We start from the raw sequence: 25,901 nt of genomic DNA, 5'->3' as shown, positions 1-25,901 counted from the left end.
GGAATCTTTACCAGAATTAACCTTTCTGGCGCAGGCGTTCCGCTAGCAACCCACCTTGACAACATCCGGTGAAATTGCAGAGCTCCAAATTCAAAATACAGAAATAGTCATAATAAACATTCATAAAAAATACAAGTGTTATACATTAGCTTAAAGATTAACTTCTTGTTAATACAGCTGCTTTGTCAGATTTCAAAAAGACTTTACGGCGAAAGCATACCATGCGATTATCTGAGGACAGCGCCCCGCTTACAAAAGCATACAAACATTTTACAACCAAGTAAAGGAATTACAAAAGTCAGAAATGGCGATAAAATTAATCACTTACCTTTGAAGATCTTCATATGGTTGCAGTCACGAGTCCCAGCTACACAATAAATATTTGTTTTGTTCGATAAAGTCCCTCTTTATATCACAAAAACTCTGTTTTGTTGGCGCGTTTTGTTCAGTAATCCACTGGCTCAAAGGCGGTCAAAACATGCAGACGAATACATCCTAATAGTACCAGTAAAGTTCGTAAAGTTCGTCTAAACATGTCAAACGATGTTTATAATTAATCCTCAGTTTGTCAATTGTCTAAATAATCGATAATATTTCAACTGGACAATAGCGTATTCAATATAAAGGAAAAAGAACGAAGGGTGCGCAATCGGTCATGTGCGCAAAGGAGCTCTGCTTCATTCTGCATGCCACTTACAATATGGTCTCATTCTTCCTAATTTTTCAGAAAACAAGCCTGAAACAATGTCTAATGACTGACATCTTGTGGAAGCCATAGGAACTGCAATCTGGGTCCTAACCATTTAGATACTCTATAAGCATTCAATTGAAAACTACACACATCAAAAATATCCCACTTCCTGGATGGATTTTCCTCAGGTTTTCGCCTGCCATATCAGTTATGTTATACTCACAGACATTATTTTAACAGTTTTGGAAGCTTTAGATGCATATCCTAGCTTCTGGGCCTGAGTAACAGGCAGTTTAGTTTGGGTACGCTTCTCATCCAGATGTTGAAATACTGCCCACAAGCCATAACAAGTTAATAATAATGTAACAAACTACAATTTCAGAAATGAGCTTCACTTGGGGGTATCAATTCTGTCACTTGCATTTCAGTTGTCAGTAGGCTACTCCTGACCGATCATAAATGGATAAGTAGCCAACGTTTTTTTTTTTTTGTAATTTCAATCTGTAGGGTGAACCAACAATCAGCAGCCAAATTTCAAAGACAACAATAAGCCCAAAAACATCAAACAGTTCTCACAATAATGGACAGTGGATCACAACAAGCATGGCAAGGTTTAGACATTTATTGATTTGGTGGTGCTCATATTCATATTATTAACAGTTGTTTTAAAGCCCTTTACACCACAAGATTCTTCATTTGGAAGTCCATTTGGTCTCAAATTGTTCCTTAATATCAAGGGACCTGGAAAAAATAACATTCAAATGCATAGTAACATTGACATTGTCATCACTGAAGCAGCACTAATCAAAATGAATGACACAGACCACCGAGAGGGTCAAGAACATGGAGGCTGCTCTCAGGCAATTCCCTGCTTTAAACTACAATGTGCATTTACTTAAAAATCGCACTTTTGGTTAGGGCCTGTAAGTAAGCATTTCACTGTAAGGTGAATAACTGTTGTATTCGGCGCACGTGACAAATAAACTTTGATTTGATGTGCATGCCTTTTACTACACATGGCATGGCAACACACATTTTGAAGGAAAGTACATTCACTGGCACCACCCTATTCTGCCACACTGGGACTCAAAGGTGGCAGCAAGATAGCCAAGAGGGGGAGACAGCCCACCAGATGACATTGGAGCCTACTTCAGGAGCTTATAGTTCATGGGACCTCTCTGTTATTGAAGCTCACATTAAGCAACTGTGAATGGCAGCTATTGGCATCTCTGATGTTGGTAATGGAACCTCTTTTTTTATTACGTTACATGTGAGTAAAATTACCCCTCAACAATTCACCCCTCTGTGGACAAGACCCAAGTTTGTAACCTCATTCATCATCAGTTGGATAACTGAGTCTGTGCATTTGTGTGTTCTTGCTGTTTCCTGGTATCCACCCGGCATTAAGGATGAAAACAGGTGCATATGATTATGCAAAAAAGCAAGCATGGCTCATATATATTTATTCTTTGACCAATATCATAAAACAAAGCAAAGAAAAATGTGTCCGAAGTCATTTTTTTGTTTACTCAAATGTAATGCCTCTTTTGTCCCTATTGCCATTGATTTGTGTCTACTACACAGGTTGCTTTTCATATTGAACCATACAAAGGAAGAGATCAAACAAGTATGTTTCCAATGTCAAATACAGTTGAAGTCGGAAGTTTACATACACTTAGGTAGGAGTCATTAAAACTCGTTTTCAACCACTCCACACATTCCCTGTTAACAAACTATAGTTTTGGCAAGTCAGTTAGGACATCTACTTTGTGCATGACACAAGTCATTTTTCCAACAATTGTTTACAGACAGATTATTTAACTTGTAATTCACTATCACAATTCCAGTGGGTCAGAAGTTTACATACACTAAGTTGACTGTGCCTTTAAACAGCTTGGAAAATTCCAGAAAATAATGTCATGGCTTTAGAAGCTTCTGATAGTCAAATTGACATAATTTGAGTTAATCAGATGTATACCTGTGGATGTATTTCAAGGCCTACCTTCAAACTCAGTGCCTCTTGGCTTGACATCATGGGAAAATCAAACGAAATCAGCCAAGACCTCAGAAAAAAAGTTTAGACCTCCACAAGTCTTTTCATCCGTCATAACGCTCAGGAAGAAGACGCGTTCTGTCTCCTAGAGATGAACGTACTTTGGTGCAAAAGTGAAAATCAATCCCAGAACAACAGCAAAGGACCTAGTGAAGATGCTGGAGGAAATAGGTACAAAAGTATCTATTTCCACGGTAAAACGAGTCCTATATCGACATAACCTGGAATGCCGCTCAGCAAAGAAGAAGCCACCGCTCCAAAACCGCCATAAAAAAGCCAGACTACGGTTTGCAACTGCACATGGGGACAAAAATCGTACTTTTTGGAGAAATGTCCTCTGGTCTGATGAAACAAAAATAGATGGCATCATGCGGAAAGGAAGATTATGTGGATATATTGAAGCAACATCTCAAGACATCAGTCAGGAAGTTAAAAGCTTGGTTGCAAATGGGTCTTCCAAATGAACAATGACTCGAAGCAAACTTCCAAAGTTGTGGCAAAATTGCTTAAGGACAACAAAGTCAAGGTATTGGAGTGGCCATCACAAAGCCCTGACCTCAATCCTATAGACAATTTGTGGGCAGAACTGAAAAAGCGTGTGCGAGCAAGGAGGCCTACAAACCTGACTCAGTTACACCAGTTCTGTCAGGAGGAATAGGCCAAAATTCCCCCAACTTATTATGGGAAGCTTGTGGAAGGCTACCCAAAACGTTTGACCCGAGTTAAACAATTTAAAGGCAATGCTACCAAATGCTAATTGAGTGTACGAGAACTTCTGACCCACTGGGAATGTGATGAAAGAAATAAAATCCTGAAATAAATAATTCTCTACTATTATTCTGACATTTCACATTCGTAAAATATAGTGGTGATCCTAACTGACCTAAGACAGGGAATTTCTACTAGGATTAAATGTCAGGAATTGTGAAAAACTGAGTTTAAATGTATTTGGCTATGGTGTATGTAAACTTCCGACTTCAACTGTACATCATAGTAAATAGTATGCCGTTCCTTATTATATATTTTTAATTTGGCCTTCAGCCTTCAGTATCAATGGAGTTCCACTTCTATTACTACTCAACATAGGTTTTACCAAAGCTTAATTCGTGTATTTGTTCAGTAATACCTTATATTGGTGATGTTTAAAATACGACCTCAGCTTCATGGATTTGTCTATGATTGAAGTCCAATGCCTAACTCAAGCAGATGTCTATTTCTTCACCTTTTTAAGTAGACCCCATTTGTAAAATTGTACTTAATTTGTAATAGTGTCATTCTATCTTAAGAGATGGTGAGCACTCTGCATTCTACAGGCATAGAACAAACACTGGAAAGTTTCTTCCACTATTCTACATGTACGTTTCATATCTACTCAACTCAGAAGAGTGGGAAAAACATCTGAAACACCTGAAAGCAGTAGCATTAGAGATACTCCCTAGGAGGGCATCTTCATAGGACTCCTCGTTGAAGAGAAACAAGAGGGATATAGTCACCTCAGGTTTCGACGGAGTTTACACATACTTTGCCACTAATGGGTTTTCCTATGGCTCCACTTACCGCAGTTGGGACTCCATTCTGTGAAGACAACAACCTGTTGTTCATTCCAAGTGTGGGGCCAGGTTATATTGACACCAGTATTAGGCCTTGGAATTTCCAGAATACATGCAAACCGCATTAACGGGAAGTACTATGAAAAGGCACTGCGTGTAGCCCTAGTTGCAGGTGCTGATATTATCTCTATAACGTAATTTAATGAATGGCATGAGGGAGCCCAGACTGAGATGGCAATTACAAAAACAAGCCTGACTGTGTACCTAGATTGCTTACTCAACAAGCCTGTTGTCTATTTTGAGATAACTCGCAAATAAGCAGCAATATTTAGCATTGAGAGGAAGAGATGGCCAGAATGACTGTCTAACATTGTTTAATCTGGACAGAAATTGACTTCACACATATTGCATTAATCAGCCAGGTATACACAGTATAGATTGTAGAATTTGACAACAATAGTGTGACAGAAACCTATGTTCCCTTTTTATCCTGTGTGGTAACATTAACATGCTAACAAATAAAAAGGCAGCCTTATGTACAGAAGTATAGAACTATGTGATCTTTCTCCTGCTTCATATGATTATGATGATTTGCACTTTAATGTATAACTGTTTACTTAAATTATTTGGGCAGTTGCCTACCCAGGGCCTACCCTGAATAAACCCCTTCCTGACTAAAAAGCACTTTTAATGGAGGGTCTGAATTGAATATGCTTCTTAGTCCAGGGAATGCTTAACCTTGTTCTGTGCAACCCACCACGATGTGACAGTTCTTACGTCAGAGCATTAGAAACTTACTTTTCGATCACATCACTATTTAACAGGGCACTGAGAATGTTTAATAATGTGAATGTACCCCATAAATCAAATGGTCATATACATACCAATGACTACGCAGTTTAAAGCTTGAGTCCTTAATTGAAAGAGCTATCATCCATGATACCAAAATGATACCTTTTCTTACATTTACATTGTTTACAAACAGAGTAAAACAAGCTCATATTTTGGATTCTGATGGGGTACAACAGTTGAACTAAGTTAATGAGGCAAGTTATACGTTTAAGAATCAATGGGTATATCATTTATGTATGTCCAGAAATATATGTATCAACTAAGGATTCTAGTTTGAAGTTTGTTAATATTTATGAACATACCATTAAATCAACATTGAGAACATCTAGGCTACTCTTATGTGATGTGTCATTTCAGGGTTATCCTTCTCCTCCATAAGCTTTCTTTAAATATAGGAAATGGAACAAAAGGGGCAAACATTGTCATTAAAATCAACCTGGATACATCAACATAATCTCTGGTGATGTGCACTGTAGACTACTGTATCTCCAAGACAATTTAGATAGAGGATTAGACTATTCAAAATTGTCTACCAAATAAAGCACGAATCTTGTCAAATATGTGAATGTGGGTTTGGATATAGGCAATGCCTATGTTGTATTTGTAATTTTAAACATTTACATGGAAAACCACATCACCTGCGAACAAATAGGCTAATTGTATGAGCAGCGGGAATATTGCACAATCATTCCTAATTCAGATTGGGAACGCATGAATCACATTAAATTTAATCAATAGCCTAATGCATTTTTAGCATGCACGCCCGACTAGAATCTCTGCTAGTCTACCTACATTCGGTTTTGCGAAAACGCTTTCAGCATACAGCTGCATTATCCGTAAATGGGGGCAAGGTAGCGCATGGGCAGCCGGTGGGGAATTATTCCACATCGCATCACATGCCGTACATTGCGTCCTTATATTAACGAAACGTTGCATTTGATAATATTTTGTGAATTAACAATAGCCTAACAGTCATTTTCGAATTCTGGTAACCTTGGCAATCAGGTCGCATTAGATGGGTATTTATATAGCCCTCCGTTGCAAGATCGTGGAAACGATATGGGTTTCGGCTCCCATGAATCTTTGCCAATTCCTGCAAATATTGCCACCGGCGCAGTGTATTTACATCCTTAACGTTTTCGGCTGTAGGATGGTATGAGGGAACTACCTGGCAAGCCAATGGGAAGTTATGCATATTTTAACACACGCTTGTCGAGATGGTGAGTAAAATGTATTTTTCTCCGCTCCATGTCAGAACAGTGGTACCTGGTATCGCAAGACATTCTGTTCTAGCTAATTAAAAATAAAACGTCAAAAAAAATCTACGAAATGCGTATATCTCGTCATCGTTCAAGTCACAATTTTGGGTTAAAATGATGCATTGAGAAAAGTACACATGTGTATTAGGGTCATTGACGTTATCCTTCCTCTTGATGCATGAGGATAATGAGTAGTATTCTCAAATATGCTTACGGCCAACAGCGATATGAACCTGTGTTGGTGCGTAAAAGGGCGTTTGTTAATAACCAGAGAGAATAGGTAGCCTATCGAATAAGGCTACATTTTAACAATTGCTTTTATTTTAAACAATTAAACACAACGCTGCATCATGACGAAAGACACTCATTGCAAGTGTGTGTAGGCTACATCAGGTTTTTAAATGACCTTCAGTTGCACTGGCTAAAAATCCATTCTCAATTTGGATACAGCTCTTATACCAGCTTCTGCTAGTGTAGCCTATAAAGCAAAAGATAAATGGTTTAGGAAATTATTCTAATAGCTAGCCTGCAAATGGACCCGTTTTATTCTGCCCTCGGGAAAATGCAATAGCCTGCACAAGACCATTGCATGCACCCCACTAAAGCATTTACCTACCTATGATTTTATTCTGCACTGTTTTAACTCAAACAGTGCAGAATAAGCTCACGTAACCTAATATTGCAAGCTATGATATTGCTAAAATGGAGAGTACAAGTAGTCAATAGTCTGCCCTACATACAGAAACAAACAACATTAGGATATCTTAAAGCAAGTTGGAAATATAAACCAGTAAACACACAGATACAATAGGCGGAAATATCAACTATTAATATTTATGATGACTTCACTTTTTGGTAGCTGTTCAATAGACAACTTTCCAAGTCAAATTTGCTCTCAATCAGTGATGTAGGGTCCTGCCTGACAAAAATACATACAGTAACACGTTTTTAATGTTGTGGCCATTGTAATCTGCTCTACAGAAAACAACCCTAAACTGGCTGGAGGGGGTTGGGCCACAAACTCATGTAACCCAATATTGCAAGCTCTGATGTTGCTCAAATGTGGATTACAAGTAGTCAGCTGTCTTCTTACACAAACAAACAGCATTAGGAAATCTAAATTAATCTTGGAAATATAGACCTTAAACACAGACACAATAGTTCGTAGCTGTTCAATAGGCAACTTTGCTCTCATTCGGTGCTGTATGGCCGTGCCTGAAAGAAAGGCATATAGTTACAAGTTTTTTGATGTTGTGGCTCCAAAGAAAAACAAGTGGGAACAGACATCAAAATTAAAGTTTTGGGAGTGCAAGGTTCCATAAACGTTTTTGGATCTTTAGCCCCTAGTCTTGCAATTAAATCAAAGGGGCAATCACAGATCTTTATATTTTGCCTCAAATCCAATATGGCCTCCAAAATAAAATAAAATATGGCTGCCAAAATAACATTGATGCAGTATAAATCACCTGTAAATATGCATTTTGTAAATGAGGCATTTGTTCAGAGATTTGCAACACTCATGCCTATAAAGACTGTTGGTATGAATCAATTTTATTCTGAATCCAATATGATTACACTCACACCTTAAACTGCATAGAGTGCCTTCGGAATGTATTCGGTCCATTAACTTTTTCCACATTTTGTTGTGTTACAGCCTTATTCTAAAATTGATTAAATAAATGTTTTTTAAATTGGCAACAGTCTGTGAAGCATTTATTTGGGCTGCAATTTGAGGTGCAGTTAACACTAATGCGCTTATCCTCTGCAGCAGAGGTACAGTAACTCTGGGTCTACCTTTCCTGTGGCGGTCCTCATGAGAGCCAGTTTCATCATAGCGTTTGATGGTTTTTGCGACTGCACTTGAAGAAACTTTCAAAGTTCTTGAGATTTTGCGTATTGACTGACCTTCACGTCTTAAAGTAATGGACTCTCATTTCTCTTTATTTGAGCTGTTCTTGCCATAATATGGACATGGTCTTTTACCAAATAGGGCAATCTTCTTTATACCACCCCTACCTTGTCACAACACAACTGCTTGGCACAAATGCATTAAGACGGAAAGAAATTCCACAAATATATTTTTAACAAGGCACACATATTAATTGAAATGCATTCCAGGTCACAACCTCATTAAGCTGGTTGAGAGAATGCCAAGGGCATGCAAAGCTCTCATCAAGGCAAAGGGTGGTTACTTTGAAGAACCTCAAATATAACATACAATTGAAGTCGGAAGTTTACAAACAACTTAGCCAAATAGATTTAAACTCAGTTTTTCACAATTCCTGACATTTAATCCTAGTAAAAATTCCCTGTCTTAGGTCAGTTAGGATCACCACTTTATTTTAAGAATGTGAAATGTCAGAATAATAGAGAGAATGATTTATTTCAGCTTTTATTTCTTTCATCACATTCCCAGTGGGTCAGAAGTTTACATACACTCAATTAGTATTTGGTAGCATTGCCTTTAAATTGTTTAACTTGGGTCAAACGTTTCGGGTAGCCTTCCACAAGCTTCCCACAATAGGTTAGGAGGAATCTGCCAAAATTCACCCGACAGAACTGGTGTAACTAAGTCAGGTTTGTAGGCATCCTTGCTCGTACACGTTTTTTCAGTTCTGCCCACAAATTTTCTATAGGATTGAGGTCAGGGAATAGTGATGTCCACTCAAATACCTTGACTTTGTTGTCCTTAAGCCATTTTGCCACAACCTTGGAAGTATGCTTGGGGTCATTGTCCATTTGGATGACCCATTTGCGACCAAGCTTTAACTTCCTGACTGATGTCTTGAGATGTTGCTTCAATATATCCACATAATTTTCCTTCTCATGATGCCATCTATTTTGTGAAGTGCACCAGTCCCTCCCGCAGAAAAGCACCCCCACAACATGATGCTGCCACCCCCGTGCTTCACGGTTGGGATGGTGTTGGTGTCTTCTTCGGTCTAAATTTTTTTCTGAGGTCTTGGCTGATTTCTTTTGATTTTCCCATGATGTCAAGCAAAGATACACTGGGTTTGAAGGTAGGCCTTGAAATACATCCACAGGTACACCTCCAATTGACTCAAATCATGTCAATTAGCGTATCAGAAGCTTCTAAAGCCATGACATACTTTTCTGGAATTTTCCAAGCTGTTTAAAGGCACAGTCAACTCAGTGAATGTAAACTTCTGACCCACTGGAATTGTGATACAGTGAATTATAAGTGAAATAATCTGTCTGTAAACAATTGTTGGAAAAAATTACTTGTCAATCGCAAAGTAGATGTCCTAACTGACTTGCCAAATCTATAGTTTGTTAACAAGAAATTTGTGGAGAGGTTGAAAAACAAGTTTTAATGACTCCAACATAAGTGTATGTAAACTTTTGACTTCAACTGTATATTAGTTTCTATGCTAGCTAGCTGGCTAGATAAACATGGTGCTAAGATATCAGGTGCTAATAGCCAATGTAGCTAGTTAACGTTAGCTGGTTATCATTTTGAACATGCACCATTTTCGGCAACGAGTCATGTTACTTGCAGTGTAATGTTAGCTATTTACTGGTGTGCTGATCTGACCAGAAGCAGTCAGATTAGATTATTGTCGTTATAGGGAAAGAAGGAAGCGTTGTAAAATGCCTAAATAAAAAGTTGATAATAGGTTTAGCTACCTACACATTTTCCTTCATGTTTATGGACCAAGAAAGCTGTAGATCAGCGCACGTGTATACGTTCTCACTTCTCAAACTATGGGCAGATTTGAGTCATTCAGACAGAACGTGCATTGTCATTTAAGCTTTTTTACAACCCTAGCTCTCTTTGTTAGATATTATGCACATTTATGTCTGGGTAGAAAATGTCATCACCATTGAACTATTTCTCATAGTGGCAGTAAACAGCAGCAAGTGATATGAGGAGATATGAAAGGGAGCAGAGTTAGCCTCGCTCTATCCAATAATAGCAGTAGGATCAAGTTACAACCTGCCCATTGCTTGACAGATAGCTGAAATAGCCAATTGAGTTGTTTATAATTTGGCATTAATGTGCATAATATCTAACAAGGAGAGTGAGGGTAGGAAAAAAAGATGAAACGACGATGCACGTTCTGTCACACCCTGATCTGTTTCACCTGTCTTTATGCTTGTCTCCACCCCCCACCAGGTGTCTCCCATCTCCCCTCATTATCCCTTTGTATTTATACCTGTGTTCTCAGTTCGTTTTGTTCGTCAAGCCTACCAGCGTTATTCCCCTTGCTCATGTCTTTGCCAAAGTTCCTGTCTTCTAGTTTTTCCGATTTTGACCATTCTGCCTGCCCTGAGCCTGCCTGCCATCCTGTACCTTGTCCCACCACACTGGATTATTGACCTCTGCCTCTCCTGACCCTGCTTGCCGTTCTGTACCTTCCTTAACTCTGCCTGCCCTTGAGCAATCGTTTTGCCTGCCCCCTGTGCTAATTATTAACTTTTATCACTTCGACACTGTCTGCATCTGGGTCTTTCCTAAAATGTGATAATACGAACTGGCCATGGCTGACCCAGCAGACTCAGATTAGCTCCACAATCTCCCTGCAAGGAGCCACCATTGGACGACACGAGGAGTTACTGCAATGTCTTATGGAGGGACTCCATACCCTGGCAGAATGCCATGACCAGACTTCGAGACTTTGCTGGAGCAATTCCGCGCATTCCCCACTGGGCAGCGGGTCACACCCCTAATCTCCCAGCCTACCCCAGTGTCTCGAGAACCCCGCTTACCTCCTCTGGAGCGCTACGCTGGAGATTCCGGAACCTGCCAGGCTTTTTTCTCCCAGTGCTCCCTCATTTTCGAGCTGCAGCCTTTTTCGTTCCCCTCAAGGATAGCATACATCATAATGCTAATGTCCGGGAGGGCACTCGCCTGGGCTATGGTGCTGTAGGAGCAACAGTCCACCGTCCGCCTCAGACTAGAGGAGTTCATGGCAGAAGTTCGGAAGGTGTTTGATTCTCTGTTGCCTGGGAGACAGGCTGCGTCAAGACTCTCATAGTGTGGCAGACTGCGTGGTGGATTTTCACATGTTGGCGGCTGAGAGTGCCTGTAACCCGGAAGCAATGTTCGAAATGTTCCTTTATGGATTATCGGAGGTGGTCAAACATGAGCTTGCAGTCCAGGAGCTGCCCATGGACCTTGACTCCCTCATGGCCTTGACCATCCAGATCGATGGGCGGCTTCGAGAATGTTGGAGGGAGAGGGAATCTGTGCCCTGTCCCCCTTGTTCGCCCTCGATTCCCATCTTGCCTCCGAAGAATCCTGGAGACCCCCGAAGTCTACATGTCCGAGTGAACCTGACCTCACCCTAGTTATCTTCGGAATCAGTGAGGGCTGCCGACTCTCCTCCTTCAGAGGCCAGGCATCTGGGCAGGGCTAGATTGACTCCGGCTGAGCGCTTACGCCGACTCCACACCCAGAGCTGTGTATATTGGGGAGCTCATCAAGAAGGGGCAAGTACTCTGGTGTGCCTTATGGAGACCTTTTCCTCTCCCCTTACTCACACCCCTTTCCATGCCATCCTGCTGTAGGGGAACCAGTTGAAATCTCTCCGGGTACTCATTGACACTGGGGCCGATGTTTTTTGGACACTACCCTGGCGTCCGAGCTGGGCAGCCCCTCTCCATTCCCATGGACGTTAGAGCGCTGGAAGGGTGCTCTATAGGCCCGGGTCACTCACAATACCACTCCCATCAACCTACGAGTGTCAGGGAACCACAGCGAGGCAATCCAATTTATGCTGATTAATGTTTCCTCAGGTTCCCAGTGGTATTGGGATTCTCTTGGCTCCAGCGACAATCCCATCATAGACTGGACTGCTGGTGTCATTATGGGCTGCAGCCCATCCTGCCATGCCCATTGTCTGAAGTCAGCGCAGCCTGCCCCGGGACATCTTCCCGTGGGCTCGAAAGTTGCCCTGGACCTCTCCGCCATTCCCGCGGAGTACCAGGACCTCCGGCAGGTCTTCAGTAAGGCCCGGGCCACTTCGCTTCTGTGGCACCAACCCTATGACTGCAGGATTGACCTTCGTCCAGGCACCAATCTGCCCCGGGGACAACTATACTCTGTCGAGTCCGGAGACCTACACTGAGGACTCCCTAGCTGCAGGGTTCATCCGTCCTTCTGCCTCCCCCACCGGCGCAGGGTTATTCTTTGTGGAGCTGGACAAAACCCTGCGCCCGTGCATCGACTACCGGTGCCTCAACGACATCATGGTGAAGAACCGCTACCTGCTACCACTCATCTCCTCGGCCTTCGAGCCGCTCCAGGGGGCCACTGTGTTCTCCAAGCTGGACCTACGGAACGCCTACCTCCTGGTGCAGATACGGGAAGGGGACGATTGGAAGAATGCCTTCAACACGGCCAGAGGTCCCTACGAATATCTGGTCATGCCATTTGGCCTTACTAACACCCCAGCTTGTGTTCCAGTCTCTGGTTGATGTTCTCCGACATGTTGAACCGGTTCATCCTCGATGACATCCTCGTCTTCTCCCGCTCCTCCCAAGAACATGTGCTCCATGTCCGACAGGTTCACCAATGCCTCCTGTAGAAACAGCTTTTTGTGAAAACTGAGAAGTGCGAATTCCATCTGGATTCCATTTCCGCACCGCCAAGCGTCTCAATTCCAGGCAAGCTAGGTGGGCCCTGTTCTTCACCCGGTTCAACTTCTCCCTCACCTACTGACTAGGATCCAAGAACATCAAGCCAGATGCGCTGTCATGCCGCTATAGCCCCGTGGCTACACACTCGAACCCCGAGATCCTCCTTCCTACCTTGTGTTTGGCGATGACACTCAGCTGGGGAATAGGAAGCAGGTCCATGAGGCACGGCGTTCCCAGCCGAACCCCAGGGGGGGCCCAGATAACCGGATGTTTGTGCCTGATACTGTCCGCTCCTTGGTCCTGGTGTGGGCTCATTTGAACAGAACAGAACTCATTTGGCAGGCAAAACCCTGAGACAGATTCTGACAGGAAGTGGATACCTGATGTGTTGAATTGACTTTAAGCCTATACCATTGAAAAACAAAGGGAAGGAGGAATATTTTGGCACTTCCTATTGCTTCCACAAGATGTCCCCAGCCTTTACAAAGTGTTTTGAGTCTTCTACAGTGAGATCTGACTGAAGAAGAGCGTTGGAACGGCGATGGCCCATTAGACACCTGGCGAGCGAGTTGATGGTGGGTACTCTCATTCCGAAACGTTTTAAAAGAGAACCCAATGGTCCGCCTTGAATTTTATTCATGTTCTGGTTAAAAAAGGCCCTAATGATTTATGCGATACAACGTTTGACATGTTTGAACGAACGAAAATATATTTTTTCCGTTCTTGAAGTGAAGTGAAGTCCGGCTGGCTTAGATCATGTGCTACAACACGGAGGTTTTTGGACATAAATGATGAGCTTTTTTGAACAAAACTACATTCGTTATGGACCTGGGATTCTTTGGAAGTGACATCTGATGAAGAGAATCAAAGGTAATGGATTATTTACATAGTATTTTCGATTTTAGATCTTTCCAACATGGCGGTTAGTCTGTATCGCAATGCATATTTTTCTGGGCGCAGTGCTCAGATTATTGCAAAGTGTGATTTCCCAGTAAGGTTAATTTTAAATCTGGCAAGTCCATTGCGTTCAAGAGATGTAAATCTATAATTCTTTGAATGACAATATAATATTTTACCAATGTTTTCTAATATTAATTAATTATTTTGTTGTCATGACTTGACTGCCGGTATTGGAGGGAAACGATTTCCTGAACATCAACGCCATAGTAAAACACTGTTTTTAGATATAAATATGAACTTGATAGAACTAAAAATGCATGCATTGTCTAACATAATGTCCTAGGAGTGTCATCTGATGGAGATTGTAAAAGGTTAGTGCATAATTTTAGCTGATTTTATGGTTTTGGTGACGCCTGTCTTTGAATTGACAATACAATACACACAGCTATTGTCAATGTACTCTCCTAACATAACCTAACTTTATGCTTTCGCCGTAAAACCTTTTTGAAATCGGAAAACGTGGTTAGATTAAGGAGATGTTTATCTTTCAAAGGGTGCCAGATAGTTGTATGTTTGAAAAACTAGAATTTTGACATTTATTTGGTTTCAAATTTGCCGCTCTTGAAATGCACCTGCTGTTGATAGGGTGCGCCACGGGTGGCACGCTAACGTCCCACATAGCCCCAAGAAGTTAAGACCACCTCCAGGTATCGGCGACAAGCAGACCGCCACCAGACCCCGGATCCCCGGGCAGAAGGTATGGCTGTCCACCTGAGATCTGCCCCTCCAGATGGAGTCCTGCAAACTTTCCCCCCCAGTTTATCGTCCCTTTCCCCATCTCCAAGGTCATTTTCGTCTTCTGTTGCCCCATACCCTCCGTATACATCCCACTTTCCATGTTTCTAAAATCAAACCCATGTCTCTCAGCTCTTTGTCTCCTGTTTCCAGGCCCACCCCTCTCACGTCTCATCGACGGCCAACCGGCGTACACGGTGAGGTGTCTCCTGAAGATTATACCTCGGGGCAGGGGATTCCAGTACCTGGTTGACTGGGAGGGTTATGGCCCGGAGGAGAGGTGCTGGGTCCCCGCTAGGGACATCCTGGACCCAGGCCTCATCACGAATTTCCAACGGTCAAACGATCACCCCGGTCAACCAGGTATGCGCCCAGGTGGGGCCCCTAGAGGGGGTACTGTGACACCCTGATCTGTTTAACCTGTCTTTGTGCTTGTCTCCACCCCCCACCAGGTGTCTCCCATCTCCCCTCATTATCCCCTGTGTATTTATACCTGTGTTTGTCTATTGCCAGTTTTTGTTCGTCAAGCCTACCAGCATTTTTCCCCTTGCTCCTGTCTTTTCTAATGTTCTGGTTTTATAGTTTTCCCGGTTTTGAACATTCTGCCTGCCCTGACCCTGCCTGCTGTGCTGTACCTTGTCCCACCACACTGGATTACTGTCCTCTGCCTGCCCTTGACCTGTTGTTTTGCCTGCTCCCTGTTCTAATAATTTATTACTTCGACACTGTCTGCATCTCGGTCTTTCCTAAAACGTGATACATTCTGTATGAATGACTCAAATCTGCCAATAGTTTGAGAAGTAAGAATGCGCACACAGACACACGTGTGCTGACCTACAGTTTACTTGGTCCATAAACATGTAGGAAGATTGCATCCTGACAGCTGAGAAATTATTTCGCCCTATCAAAAAATACTTATTTCATAAGCATCCGTGATCACAAACCATGAATTTACGTAAGACCCATTTGCATTGGGTTCTTGTATATTCTCAAAATAACAGCTGTGTCTATGTGACGTCTTTCCTTACAGGCATTATATGCTGGAGTGATGCTTCTATGCAAGTGTATGATAATCATGAAACCAGTTTTATGTAAATGTATGTAGCAAATTGAGTTACAAAAACCATGATCTATAAAAATCAACTATGATTCTGAGGAATAAGATGTCTACTTTTTGGGAAAGTGTCTACTTTTTGGGAAAGTGTCTACTTTTTGGGAAAGTGTCTACTTTTTGGGAAAGTGTCTACTTTTTGGGAAAGTGTCTACTTTTTGGGAAAGTGTCTACTTTTTATAGTACATTTTACAATTTTTCACCCAAAATTCTCATTACCGAAATGCATCCGGATTAAATTCTCGGGACATTGTTTTATTAAAAAGAAAAGTGTTGCTGTAGTTTGTCCATAAATCATAAAAAATTGTAAACTAGTTGAAGTTTACATTAAACTACACTGAGTATACCAATCATTAGGAACAGCTTCCTAATGTTGAGTTGCACCTTTCACTACTATTGCAGAATAGTAGTGAAGACACACTATGAAATAACGCATATGGAATCATGTACTAACCAAAAGTGTTAAATCAAAATATATGTTTTAGATTCTTCAAAGTAGCCACCCTTTGCCTTGATGACATCTTTGCACCCTCTTGGAGAGAGAAACGCTCTGAATTTACGAACGGACAATCTGACAACACTGAGTTTACGAATGCCCAGAGCACACTCTGGCACTCCAGATTAAATTTACGAAGACACCCGTAGGATAAGCCAGCCTTTAGTCTTTGGTTGTTTAGTACATAGCCTCACATGTGAATCCTTAAAGAGTCGGGTGGGGATAAAGCTTAAGAGGGTGTGAACGACACTGAATGGGTGTAGACAAAGAAGAGCTCTCCAGTAGGTACCAAAAACATTCAAGGGACATTTTCTCAGAAGTGAGGTTACAAGTTGATCAACTTTCAAAGCAGAATTACTTTCCCATTGTTCCTCAACTGAAGTGTATGATATACCATTTTCGAGCTCTGAGTCTCTACTTCTATCCAATGTAAAAAACACAATTTCAAATGTTGCTACATAGGACCGATTTTACCCGTTCGGTCACAAATATTCTTTATGTCAATAACATGGGAATCACTACAAAACGTATATACTATATTAGGCCCTTAGATATAGTTACTACATGCGATGCATCTGGATTCTGCTTTCAAGCACATGAATCACTGATCTGGCTTTCAGTTCTGTCTATAAAAATTACCTTTTCATAACAAATTAAACCAGAACCATGCACATTCACTAATAATGTAGCAGGCTTTGCCAACACTTGGTCTGTTTTCACACATTTTTCCTTTCAATATTTTAGATTAGTGATGCACCGATATGACATTTTTGGCTGATACCAATATCCAATATTTTCCTTGCCAAATATAAAAACCGATACCGACAACCAATATTTTAAATTTGAGCAGCCTTAAGCATTCTAGGACAGTTAAATAGTTACACAAACACACACACACGGATGCAGTGGTCTAAGGCACTACAGTCCCTGGTTCGATTCCAGGCTGTATCACATCCGGCCGTGATTGGGAGTCCCATAGGGCGGCGCACAATTGGGCCAGCGTTGTCCGGGCTTGGCCATCATTGTAAAAGAAATTTGTTCTTAACTGACTTGACTAGTTAAATAAAGGTTACAAACACACACCACTGACCAAGAAGTTATTTTGTTGGCATTTACGTATGTCCCCATTACCAGTAAAACATAATCAAAACCTATTTCTTTCACTTACTTGCGGTGCTCTTTCGTTGTTCATTTGTTCAGTCATTTCATTCTCAACCAGGATCTCATCATACATGTCAAGCAGTGAAGTTTCAGCTGTCTGTACGTGGCCTCTCTTCTTCTGTGCGCATTGTCCCTATGTCCATTTCTATCTTGTCCAGCTGTGTATGTAACATTTCATGTAAACCCTGGTTCTTGTCTGCATCAAAGTAGCGGTCCTTGTACCTAGCATCGAGGATGGCGGCGACACAGTAGAGGCTCAGAGAATACCACCGAATCACTTGTTCACGGCCTCGAGTACTTTTGTAAGTTACCCCACGGTCTGTGTCGACAGTTTTGTTGAGCAGGCGTTTCAATGCCATGACAGAGGGTATCACGTCTGCTGAAAACGCAGTTGATAAGCTTATTTCTCCAGTCAGTTGTTCAAATGGCGCTAGGAGTGTGTTTATGTTTCAAACATGTTCTCAAATTCCATTGAAATGGCAGCAGCGGTATGAGAACCACCACATTCCTGAGCATGCAATACGGCTTTCCTCAGTACTAAATCCTCGTCGACCCACTGTGCTGTCAGACTCATGGGTCTGACATCGCTGGGCCAAATGTCAGTCGTGACGCCCATAGCAAGTAGCATAATGAATTCCATTATTTTGGCATTAATGGATTTTGCCTTTTAGTTGTCTCTGACTTTCTTACTCTTTCAAATGACTGCTCTACTTGAACTTTTTTAGTTGTTGGAAGTGTGCGTTTAGAATTTTTCTGCTTTTGTTCTGTGTAGCGCTGTATTTTTTGTGGCATCATTACGTCATCTACTTACGTTAAACTGGACATTGGGCCGATGCCGATGTTGGCATTTTTAGCTAATATCGTCTGATTCTGATATGCTCACCGATTTGTCGTGCATCCCTATTTTAGATGGCTAACAACACTAATAATAGTAATATGGGAATAGGTAGGCCTAATCCTATTAAGTTTTTATCTTAACGAAGACAATGAATAACCCTGTCAAGAAGTCTCGGGGCTTCTCCCATTTGAAAAAGCTAAAAGCAGATGTGGTATTTTTACAAGAGACCCATTTACAGATCACTCAAGGCTAAAAAACTTCAGGTTTTCCATTCAGACTTTAACTCCAAAGCCAGAGGGGTTGCAATTTTGGTTAGTAAAATAATACATTTCTCTACTACTGTTATTTCAGACAGTAATGGCAGATATTTAATCATAACTGGCACCATTTGGCACAATCTTATGGTATTAGTCAATGTATATGCTCCCAATTTTGATGATGTTGAATTTGCCAATGGGTTGCTCGGGAAAATCCGTTCTCTTAACACCCATCTTTTGATATTTGGCGGGATCTGAATTGTGTTATTAGCCCAGCTTCAGACCGCTCCAACCCCAGAACTATGTCCCCTTCTGTTATGTCAAAGTCCTTCTGATTTTATGGTTCAGAATGGGTGTACAGATCCCTGGAGATTTCAGAATCCCCAGGCAAGAGAATATTATTTATTTTCACATGTACACCATTCTTTTTCTTGTATTGACTATTTCTTTATTGATCATAAGTTACTTCCAAATGTCACCTCTTCTGAATATTTACCCATTGTAATTTCTGACCATGGACCTTTATCCCTCGACATAGGACTATCAGGACAAACTCGTACTCCTCTCATTCTCTCTTATGGGAATCACTTAAGGCCTACCTTAGAGGATTAATTATTTCTTATTCTTCTCATTTAACCTTTCTGACGCAGGCGTTCCGCTAGCGACCCACCTCGACAACATCCGGTGAAATTGCAGAGCTCCAAATTCAAAATACAGAAAGTCATAATAAACATTCATAAAAAATACAAGTGTTATACATTGGCTTAAAGATTAACTTCTTGTTAATACAGCTGCTTTGTCAGATTTCAAAAAGGCTTTACACGAAAGCATACCATGCGATTATCTGAGGACAGCACCCCGCTTACAAAAGTCAGAAATAGCGATAAAATTAATCACTTACCTTTGAAGATCTTCATATGGCTGCAGTCATTAGAGTCGTCCCAGCTACACAATAAATGTTTGTTTTGTTCGATAAAGTCCCTCTTTATATAACAAAAACTCTGTTTTGTTGGCGCGTTTTGTTCAATAATCCACTGGCTCCAAGGCGGTCAAAACATGCAGACGAATACAACCTAATAGTACCGGTAAAGTTTATCGAAACATGTCAAACGATGTTTAGAATTAATCCTCAGGTTGTCAATTGTCTAAATAATCGCTAATATTTAAACTGGACAATAGCGTATTCAATAGAAAGGAAAAACAGCGAAGGGTGCGCAATCGGTCACGCGCGCAAACCAGCTCTGCATTCTTCCTCAGTCCACTGACAAAAAGGTCTTTCTTCTTCATTTTTCAGAAAACAAGCCTGAAACAATGTCTAAAGACTTGACATCTAGTGGAGGCCATAGGAACTGCAAGCTGGGTCCTTACCCATTAGATACTCTATAGGCATTCAATTGAAAATACCCACATCAAAAAAATCCCACTTCATGGATGGATTTTCCTCAGGTTTTCATCTGCCATATCAGTTCTGTTATACTCAGACATTATTTTAACAGTTTTGGAAACTTTTATTTTCAATCCAAATCTACCAATTATATGCATATCCTAGCTTCTGGGCCTGAGTAACAGGCAATTTACTTTGGGCACGCTTCTCATCCAGATGTCGAAATACTGCCCCCAAGCCATAAGAAGTACAACATTTGGAAGCTAAACTAGAAGAACTCTCTAAAGCCATCCTTGACTTAGACCATCAATATGCCTTGATGCCATCTCCAGAGCTATTTAAGCAACACTTGAACTTACAATCCGAATTCAATCTCTTGTCCGCTACAGATACAGAACGGTTACTATTGCAGTCACGTGTTACCTACTACGAAGATGGCGACAGGGCAAGTCGTCTGCTTGCACACCAATTAAAATGCAACGTCTGATTCCCCAAATTAAAGATTCCTCTCAGCCTGATTTCTGACCCTACAGGGATCATTGACACCTTCAAATCTTTCTATTCCTCCCTGTATACATCTGAATTTCCATCAGATACTGCCAATTTGACTACATTTTTGGGTGAACTGGAGACTCCCACAGTTGAGGCTGAAACTGCAGATGATTTTGATTCTCCTCTCAGTCTTGAAGAAGTTAAGTCTATCAAGTCAATGCAGAGCAGCAAAGCTCCAGGGCCTGATGGGTTTCCAACTGTGTTCTTTAAGAAATTCCATACCAAGTTAGCCCCCTTACTTTTATCTATGTAAAATGAGTCACTTGAACGTGGCTCACTGCCACCTACCCTAACACAGGCTTGAATAGCGCTTCTACTTTAGGGCCCTAAGCCTCCTTAATGTGGATGTAAAGGTGCTGGCGAAGATGATAGTGAGGCATCTGAAAGTAGTCTTACCAGGACTCATATCACAGGAACAAACCGGCTTTATAACGGACAGATATACATTTTTTTTAATATTTGGATGCTGTTTAACAATTTATTCTAAACAATTCTCCAACTCCCCTGAGGTGGTAATCTCCCTTAGACGCAGAGAAAGTATGACAGAATTGAATGGAGAACCTATTTGCTGTAGTTAAATGTGTATTTGGGGACAAATTTAGCTCATGGATCCGACTCTTTTATACATCCCCCCCCAGGCCAGTGTCTGTACCAATGACACCCGTTCTGATTATTTTGCCCTGGAATGTGGGACACGCAAAGGCTGCCCACTGTCCCCTTTATTATTCGCCGTCGCCATTGAACCCCTTTCAGTAGCTTTGCAGGCATCCTCCTCTTTCCAAAGTGTAACACGGGAAGGAGTTAGGTCATCATTATAACAGAGTAACAAATCCTCTGCATATAAATGATAACCTATGTAAATAACCCTGTAACCTGTTTACCTTCTATTCTGGAGAACTTTGGCTCCTCCGGTTACAAGCTGAATCTCCAGAAAAGTGAGTGCTTCCCAATCAATCCAGCAGCGCAACAGCTCCAGCAGACAGACTTGCCTTTTTAGCTTAGTCACTCTGGTTTGAAATACCTTGGAGTGAAAGTAACTTGTTCATTACATGCTCTTTTTTCTGCAAACCTTTCTCCCTTCCTTGCGCAAACTAAACTGATTTTCAGAGATCGGGTAGCTTACGACTTTCACTTATAGGAAGGATTAATGCTGTAAAAATGAACAGTTTACCCACATTCCTTTATCTATTTTAATCTATTCCATTGTTTTTACCAAAGTGTTTTTTTAAGTCAGTTAATCACATTTATTTGGGGAGGCAAGGTACCCAGAGTCAGTAGATCTTTACTTCAGAGATGCAAGTTTAGTGGAGGGCTTGCACTACCTAACTTTTTATACTATTACTGGGCAGCCAACTTTCAGAAATTGCCATTCTGGTTACATGCTCCAGATACCCTACGGTACCATCTCGAGGCACATTTTAGTATTTCTGCTTCTCTTCCTGCTTTACTCTGCTCTTCTCTCCCAGCATTCCCCTCTCGCTATACTGGGAATCCTGTAGTGCTTTCCACACTTAAAGATTTGGTACCAGTTGACAGCATTTTAAATTCTCCTCTGCATCTACTATGGGTCCTATTGATAAGAATCACTTATTCCCCGCTTCCCTAATAGATAATACCTTTCCTTGTCCAGTAAGACTTACATTCACATTTTTTTTTCTTTCTAGTTTTCCCAACCTGGCCTCTAAATATTCTTTGCCTCCATCTCACTTTTTCCATTACCTTCAAATTAGGCATTGTGTCTCCTCCCAATTTTCTGGCTTCCCTGCTCCACCCCCTTGCCAACCCCGGGATGGCAATGACTCTTTAACCTCAACAGAAAGCAGTCATTTCTCAGATCTGTGTATTATGTCATTGGACAAACACTCCACCAACAAAACTAAAACTGCTTGGGAACGGGAAATGTGTATTGAATTTACCAAGGAGTGGTGGGATGAGGTGATTGATAGGGTACGCTCCACTACATCTTGTGCTCGTCTTGGTCTCATACAATTTAAGGTTTTACATAGAGTGCATTTTTCCAAATCTAGATTGTCTGAACTACATCCAAATGTGAATGATGAGTGTGATAGATGTCATGTTTCACCATGTGACCTTAGTCATTTAATGCTCTAAACTACAAAATTACTGGGATTCTATTTATTTTATTTTATCTGAGGTACTTAATCAACCTGCAGCCATGTCCCTTGATAGCTGTTTTTGGTATTCCAGAATACCTGTTCTCCTTGGACCCCAAACACGCCGATATTGTTGCTCTTACATCCTTACTAGCTCGACGTAGACTTCTTCTCCAGTGGAAGTCTGCTCAGCCCCCCTCTACTTCTCAATGGCTCAACGATGTAATGTTCTTCCTTAGCTTGAGAAAACTAAGTATTCTCTTAGGGGTTCCAATTATACATTTGTTAGAAAATGGCAACCATTTATATCATACTTCAATGGCTTGCAGAGGCTCCCCTCTGATAAGATGCTTTAAGGTTTCCCAGTAGGTATTCCCAATAGTCATTACATAATATGTACAGTCATCAATATAATGCTATCCAGTCCAAGCAAGGTTTACTGACAATTTCTTATTTCTGTTTTTGTTGCTCCACTTTTTGTATCTTGAATCTGTATTGAGTTGTCTGAGAATCTTTTTTAATTATGTCAAAAACTTGAATAAAATTATATACAAAATGTTTTTAAAAAATTAACACCGGTCTGGTAAACACTCTCTCAAGCACAAACCCACATGCTAGTGAGTAGCCAGCTAATATTTATTTTTCAAGTTTAGCCAACTAGGTATAATTTCACCAGCTTTGAATTCAGCTAACAAGGCAAACCAGTTGAATTGTTGTGAACACAACCTTCTGTCCGTCTCCAACTGTTTGAACAGTGCTAGCCTGTCCACTTTGTTTAGATGTTGAAATCAAGTGGCCTGCCTTATTTCTCAGAATGAGAACAAATTGCAAATTCTTTATATAATCGTTTTATGCTTTTTGCACATTTATAAAACAGACTAAACAGCTAGTACAACAATCCTTATTTAACAAAAATGCTGCTAGTGGTACCGTGATACGCGCGCGACAAACTGAGCATGCATTTTGCAGAATGAATGTTCATTGGTACATTTGTTTTAATAGTGTCTGCTATGCTCGCAATTTGAGGAGTTGAAACATAAACAGAGTATGGTTGGAAAGGTTCACTTCCCCTCTATTACAGTAAAATAATGTCTCCATGTGTTTCGGTGTCCATACGACCGATTCTATTGACCAAACCTCAAATGCGAATAGCGAGTTGAAACAGTTTGTCAGAGAGGGAGAAGTGATCTCTTCATCTTTGTTTATATGAGCGGTAGGGGGAGGGGCTTGGGAGAGAGGCGAAGCGAGAGGTTTTACTCTCGCCGAAATCTGTCCACAATAAGCCTTATGGTTTTCTCTGCGCTTATTTTGAACCAAAGCTTGTCACCTGCCTTGATTCTGCGATATAGGCATTTGGAATATCGCGCAAAAACATACATTTGAATTAATCTAATTAATTTGATAAATTGCCCAGCCTTAATCACAAATGCAGTGAGCCAGTTGAAGGTCATGTTGGATTCAGGCAGACGTATTGAACAAGCAATTAATCAAAGCTAATTTCTAAATGATAAGGAGGTGACTTAAGAGTCCAATCCTGGAGGGCCAAATTGGGGGCAAGTCGTAAAGATAGGGAGAGGTTGTCAGAGTCCAGGGTTGGATTCTCTTTCTTTTCGTTGGAGCCTCCCAGTTGCATCATTGATTCTCAAAGAGGCTTGTAACTTGAAATACTTGGTGTTGCCATGCCAAGCAGTCTGCTGCCTTTTTATATATCCAGACAGTTTCAGTGTATATGGTAGGCATATCGGATTCCCATCATACACAAAAATCGTACAGGTCATAAGTACAGTACACAAATCTGAAAAATGTCTCATTTAAAACATGTACATATACAGGTGATTAAACCACCATTTAATGGTAATGTGGCAGCCATATTAGATTTTGGTCACAATAGGATTTGGAGTCAAATCTAAGGGGGGCCCTAATGTAAATTACAAGAGTAGGGGCTAAACATATCAAATCCACAGAGGAACCTTTTGAATGGGAAAAATGAAAATGTTCAGTGTCTGAGCCAACTCTCCTTTATTACAATAGCCACAACATAACAAATGTGTAACCGTATGCATTTTTGTCAGGCAGGACCATACAGCACTGAATGAGAACACATTTGACTTGGAAGGTTGTCTGTTGAACAGTTACCAAAAAGTGAAGTTTACATTCATCATAAATATTCAAAGTTGATATTTCCGACTATTGCATCGGTGTGTTTACAGGTCTATATTTCCAACATGCATGAAGATATCCTAATGTTGTTTGTTTGTAGGGCAGACAACTGACTACTTGTATTCCAAACTTAAGCAATTTCAGAGCTTGCAATTTTGGGTTACATGAGCTTATTTTATGAAAAATTATTTTTGGCCATACTGATATTAGTCCATACAAACGCATTGATTAACAAATTCACTACATGGAAAAACAAATAGTCCCAAAAACATATCTAAAGGAAGTTTGTTCTGAAGTGTCTGTCCTATATCTGAGAGATATAAGTAAGTATTTCACCCCCTTATTTTTGCCACTTGACAGTCTCCATATATACTTCCACTCATTTTTTCAACTCGTATTAGGAGACATTCAGACAAGTCTTGTGATGCCTGTGAATGTCCTAGAGCAAAGCATGTATGTGTTCGTGAGAGTCTAAACTTTCCACAGAGAGGTCATATTAGTGTGTAGCCCAAGCTGTTCGGATGCTACAGACAGAAGTTGACAGATCGGCTGTAAAGATGCCTGTGGGTGTCCTCGAGCAAAACAACCGACATGTTCGAGAGTCATCTTTCCATAGATGGGTCATACTAGCAGGCCAAACCGTTCAGATGTTATAGCCGATTTTGTGAGAAGACCGATTTTCGGGATGTCTCATGGCCTGACAAACACCCCTCTAGCTCTGTCACCTTTCACCGCAGATGCAGAAGTGCAACATCGGTGGATGCAGTAAAACTGTTGCCTTGTCACAGCCAGGTCAGCAGTTGGGGCAATTGCGTACACAATAGTATCACCCGCATATAGATTTAATCATTTTCCTAATTTTTAAACAAATTGCCCAGCAATGAGGGGGGCAGCACACTTGAGCATATCCAATTGGTCCTGGGGATTTATTGACATCTACACCAAGTAAGGCATCAAGGACTTGTTTTTCTGTGTATCGCCGAAATGCAAAAACTTCACTATAATTTTCAGAGTCAAGCTGCAAAATTCCCAAATCAGCATTTAAGCCCACTCTTCAAGAGTGTTAGCCCGCTGAAATGTATGATTAAATGCTCAATGATGGCATTTTTGTCTGTAATGGGGCCA

General features: G+C 41.1%; 1 protein-coding gene and 1 pseudogene across 2 annotated transcripts in view; both read left to right on the top strand.

The window, feature by feature from the left end:
• The first annotated feature begins 1,504 nt into the window (after positions 1-1,504).
• LOC115162684 (glycoprotein endo-alpha-1,2-mannosidase-like) lies at positions 1,505-4,983 on the top strand (annotated as a pseudogene).
• A 965-nt stretch (positions 4,984-5,948) lies between these two features.
• fut9a (fucosyltransferase 9a) overlaps positions 5,949-25,901 on the top strand; it is a 30,526-nt gene continuing 10,573 nt past the window's right edge. For both annotated transcript variants that reach the window (XM_029714065.1, XM_029714066.1), the window contains exon 1: positions 5,949-6,366. In XM_029714065.1, coding sequence (XP_029569925.1) covers positions 6,336-6,366 — 31 coding nt within the window. In that variant the 5' untranslated portion in view covers positions 5,949-6,335. The remainder of the gene's footprint in view (positions 6,367-25,901) is intronic.

The sequence above is a fragment of the Salmo trutta genome, chromosome 25 (genome assembly GCF_901001165.1).
Source record: "Salmo trutta chromosome 25, fSalTru1.1, whole genome shotgun sequence".
In the NCBI taxonomy this organism is placed as follows: domain Eukaryota; kingdom Metazoa; phylum Chordata; class Actinopteri; order Salmoniformes; family Salmonidae; genus Salmo; species Salmo trutta.
Note: the sequence above shows the minus strand (reverse complement) of the source record. Positions and strands in the feature narration are given on the sequence as shown.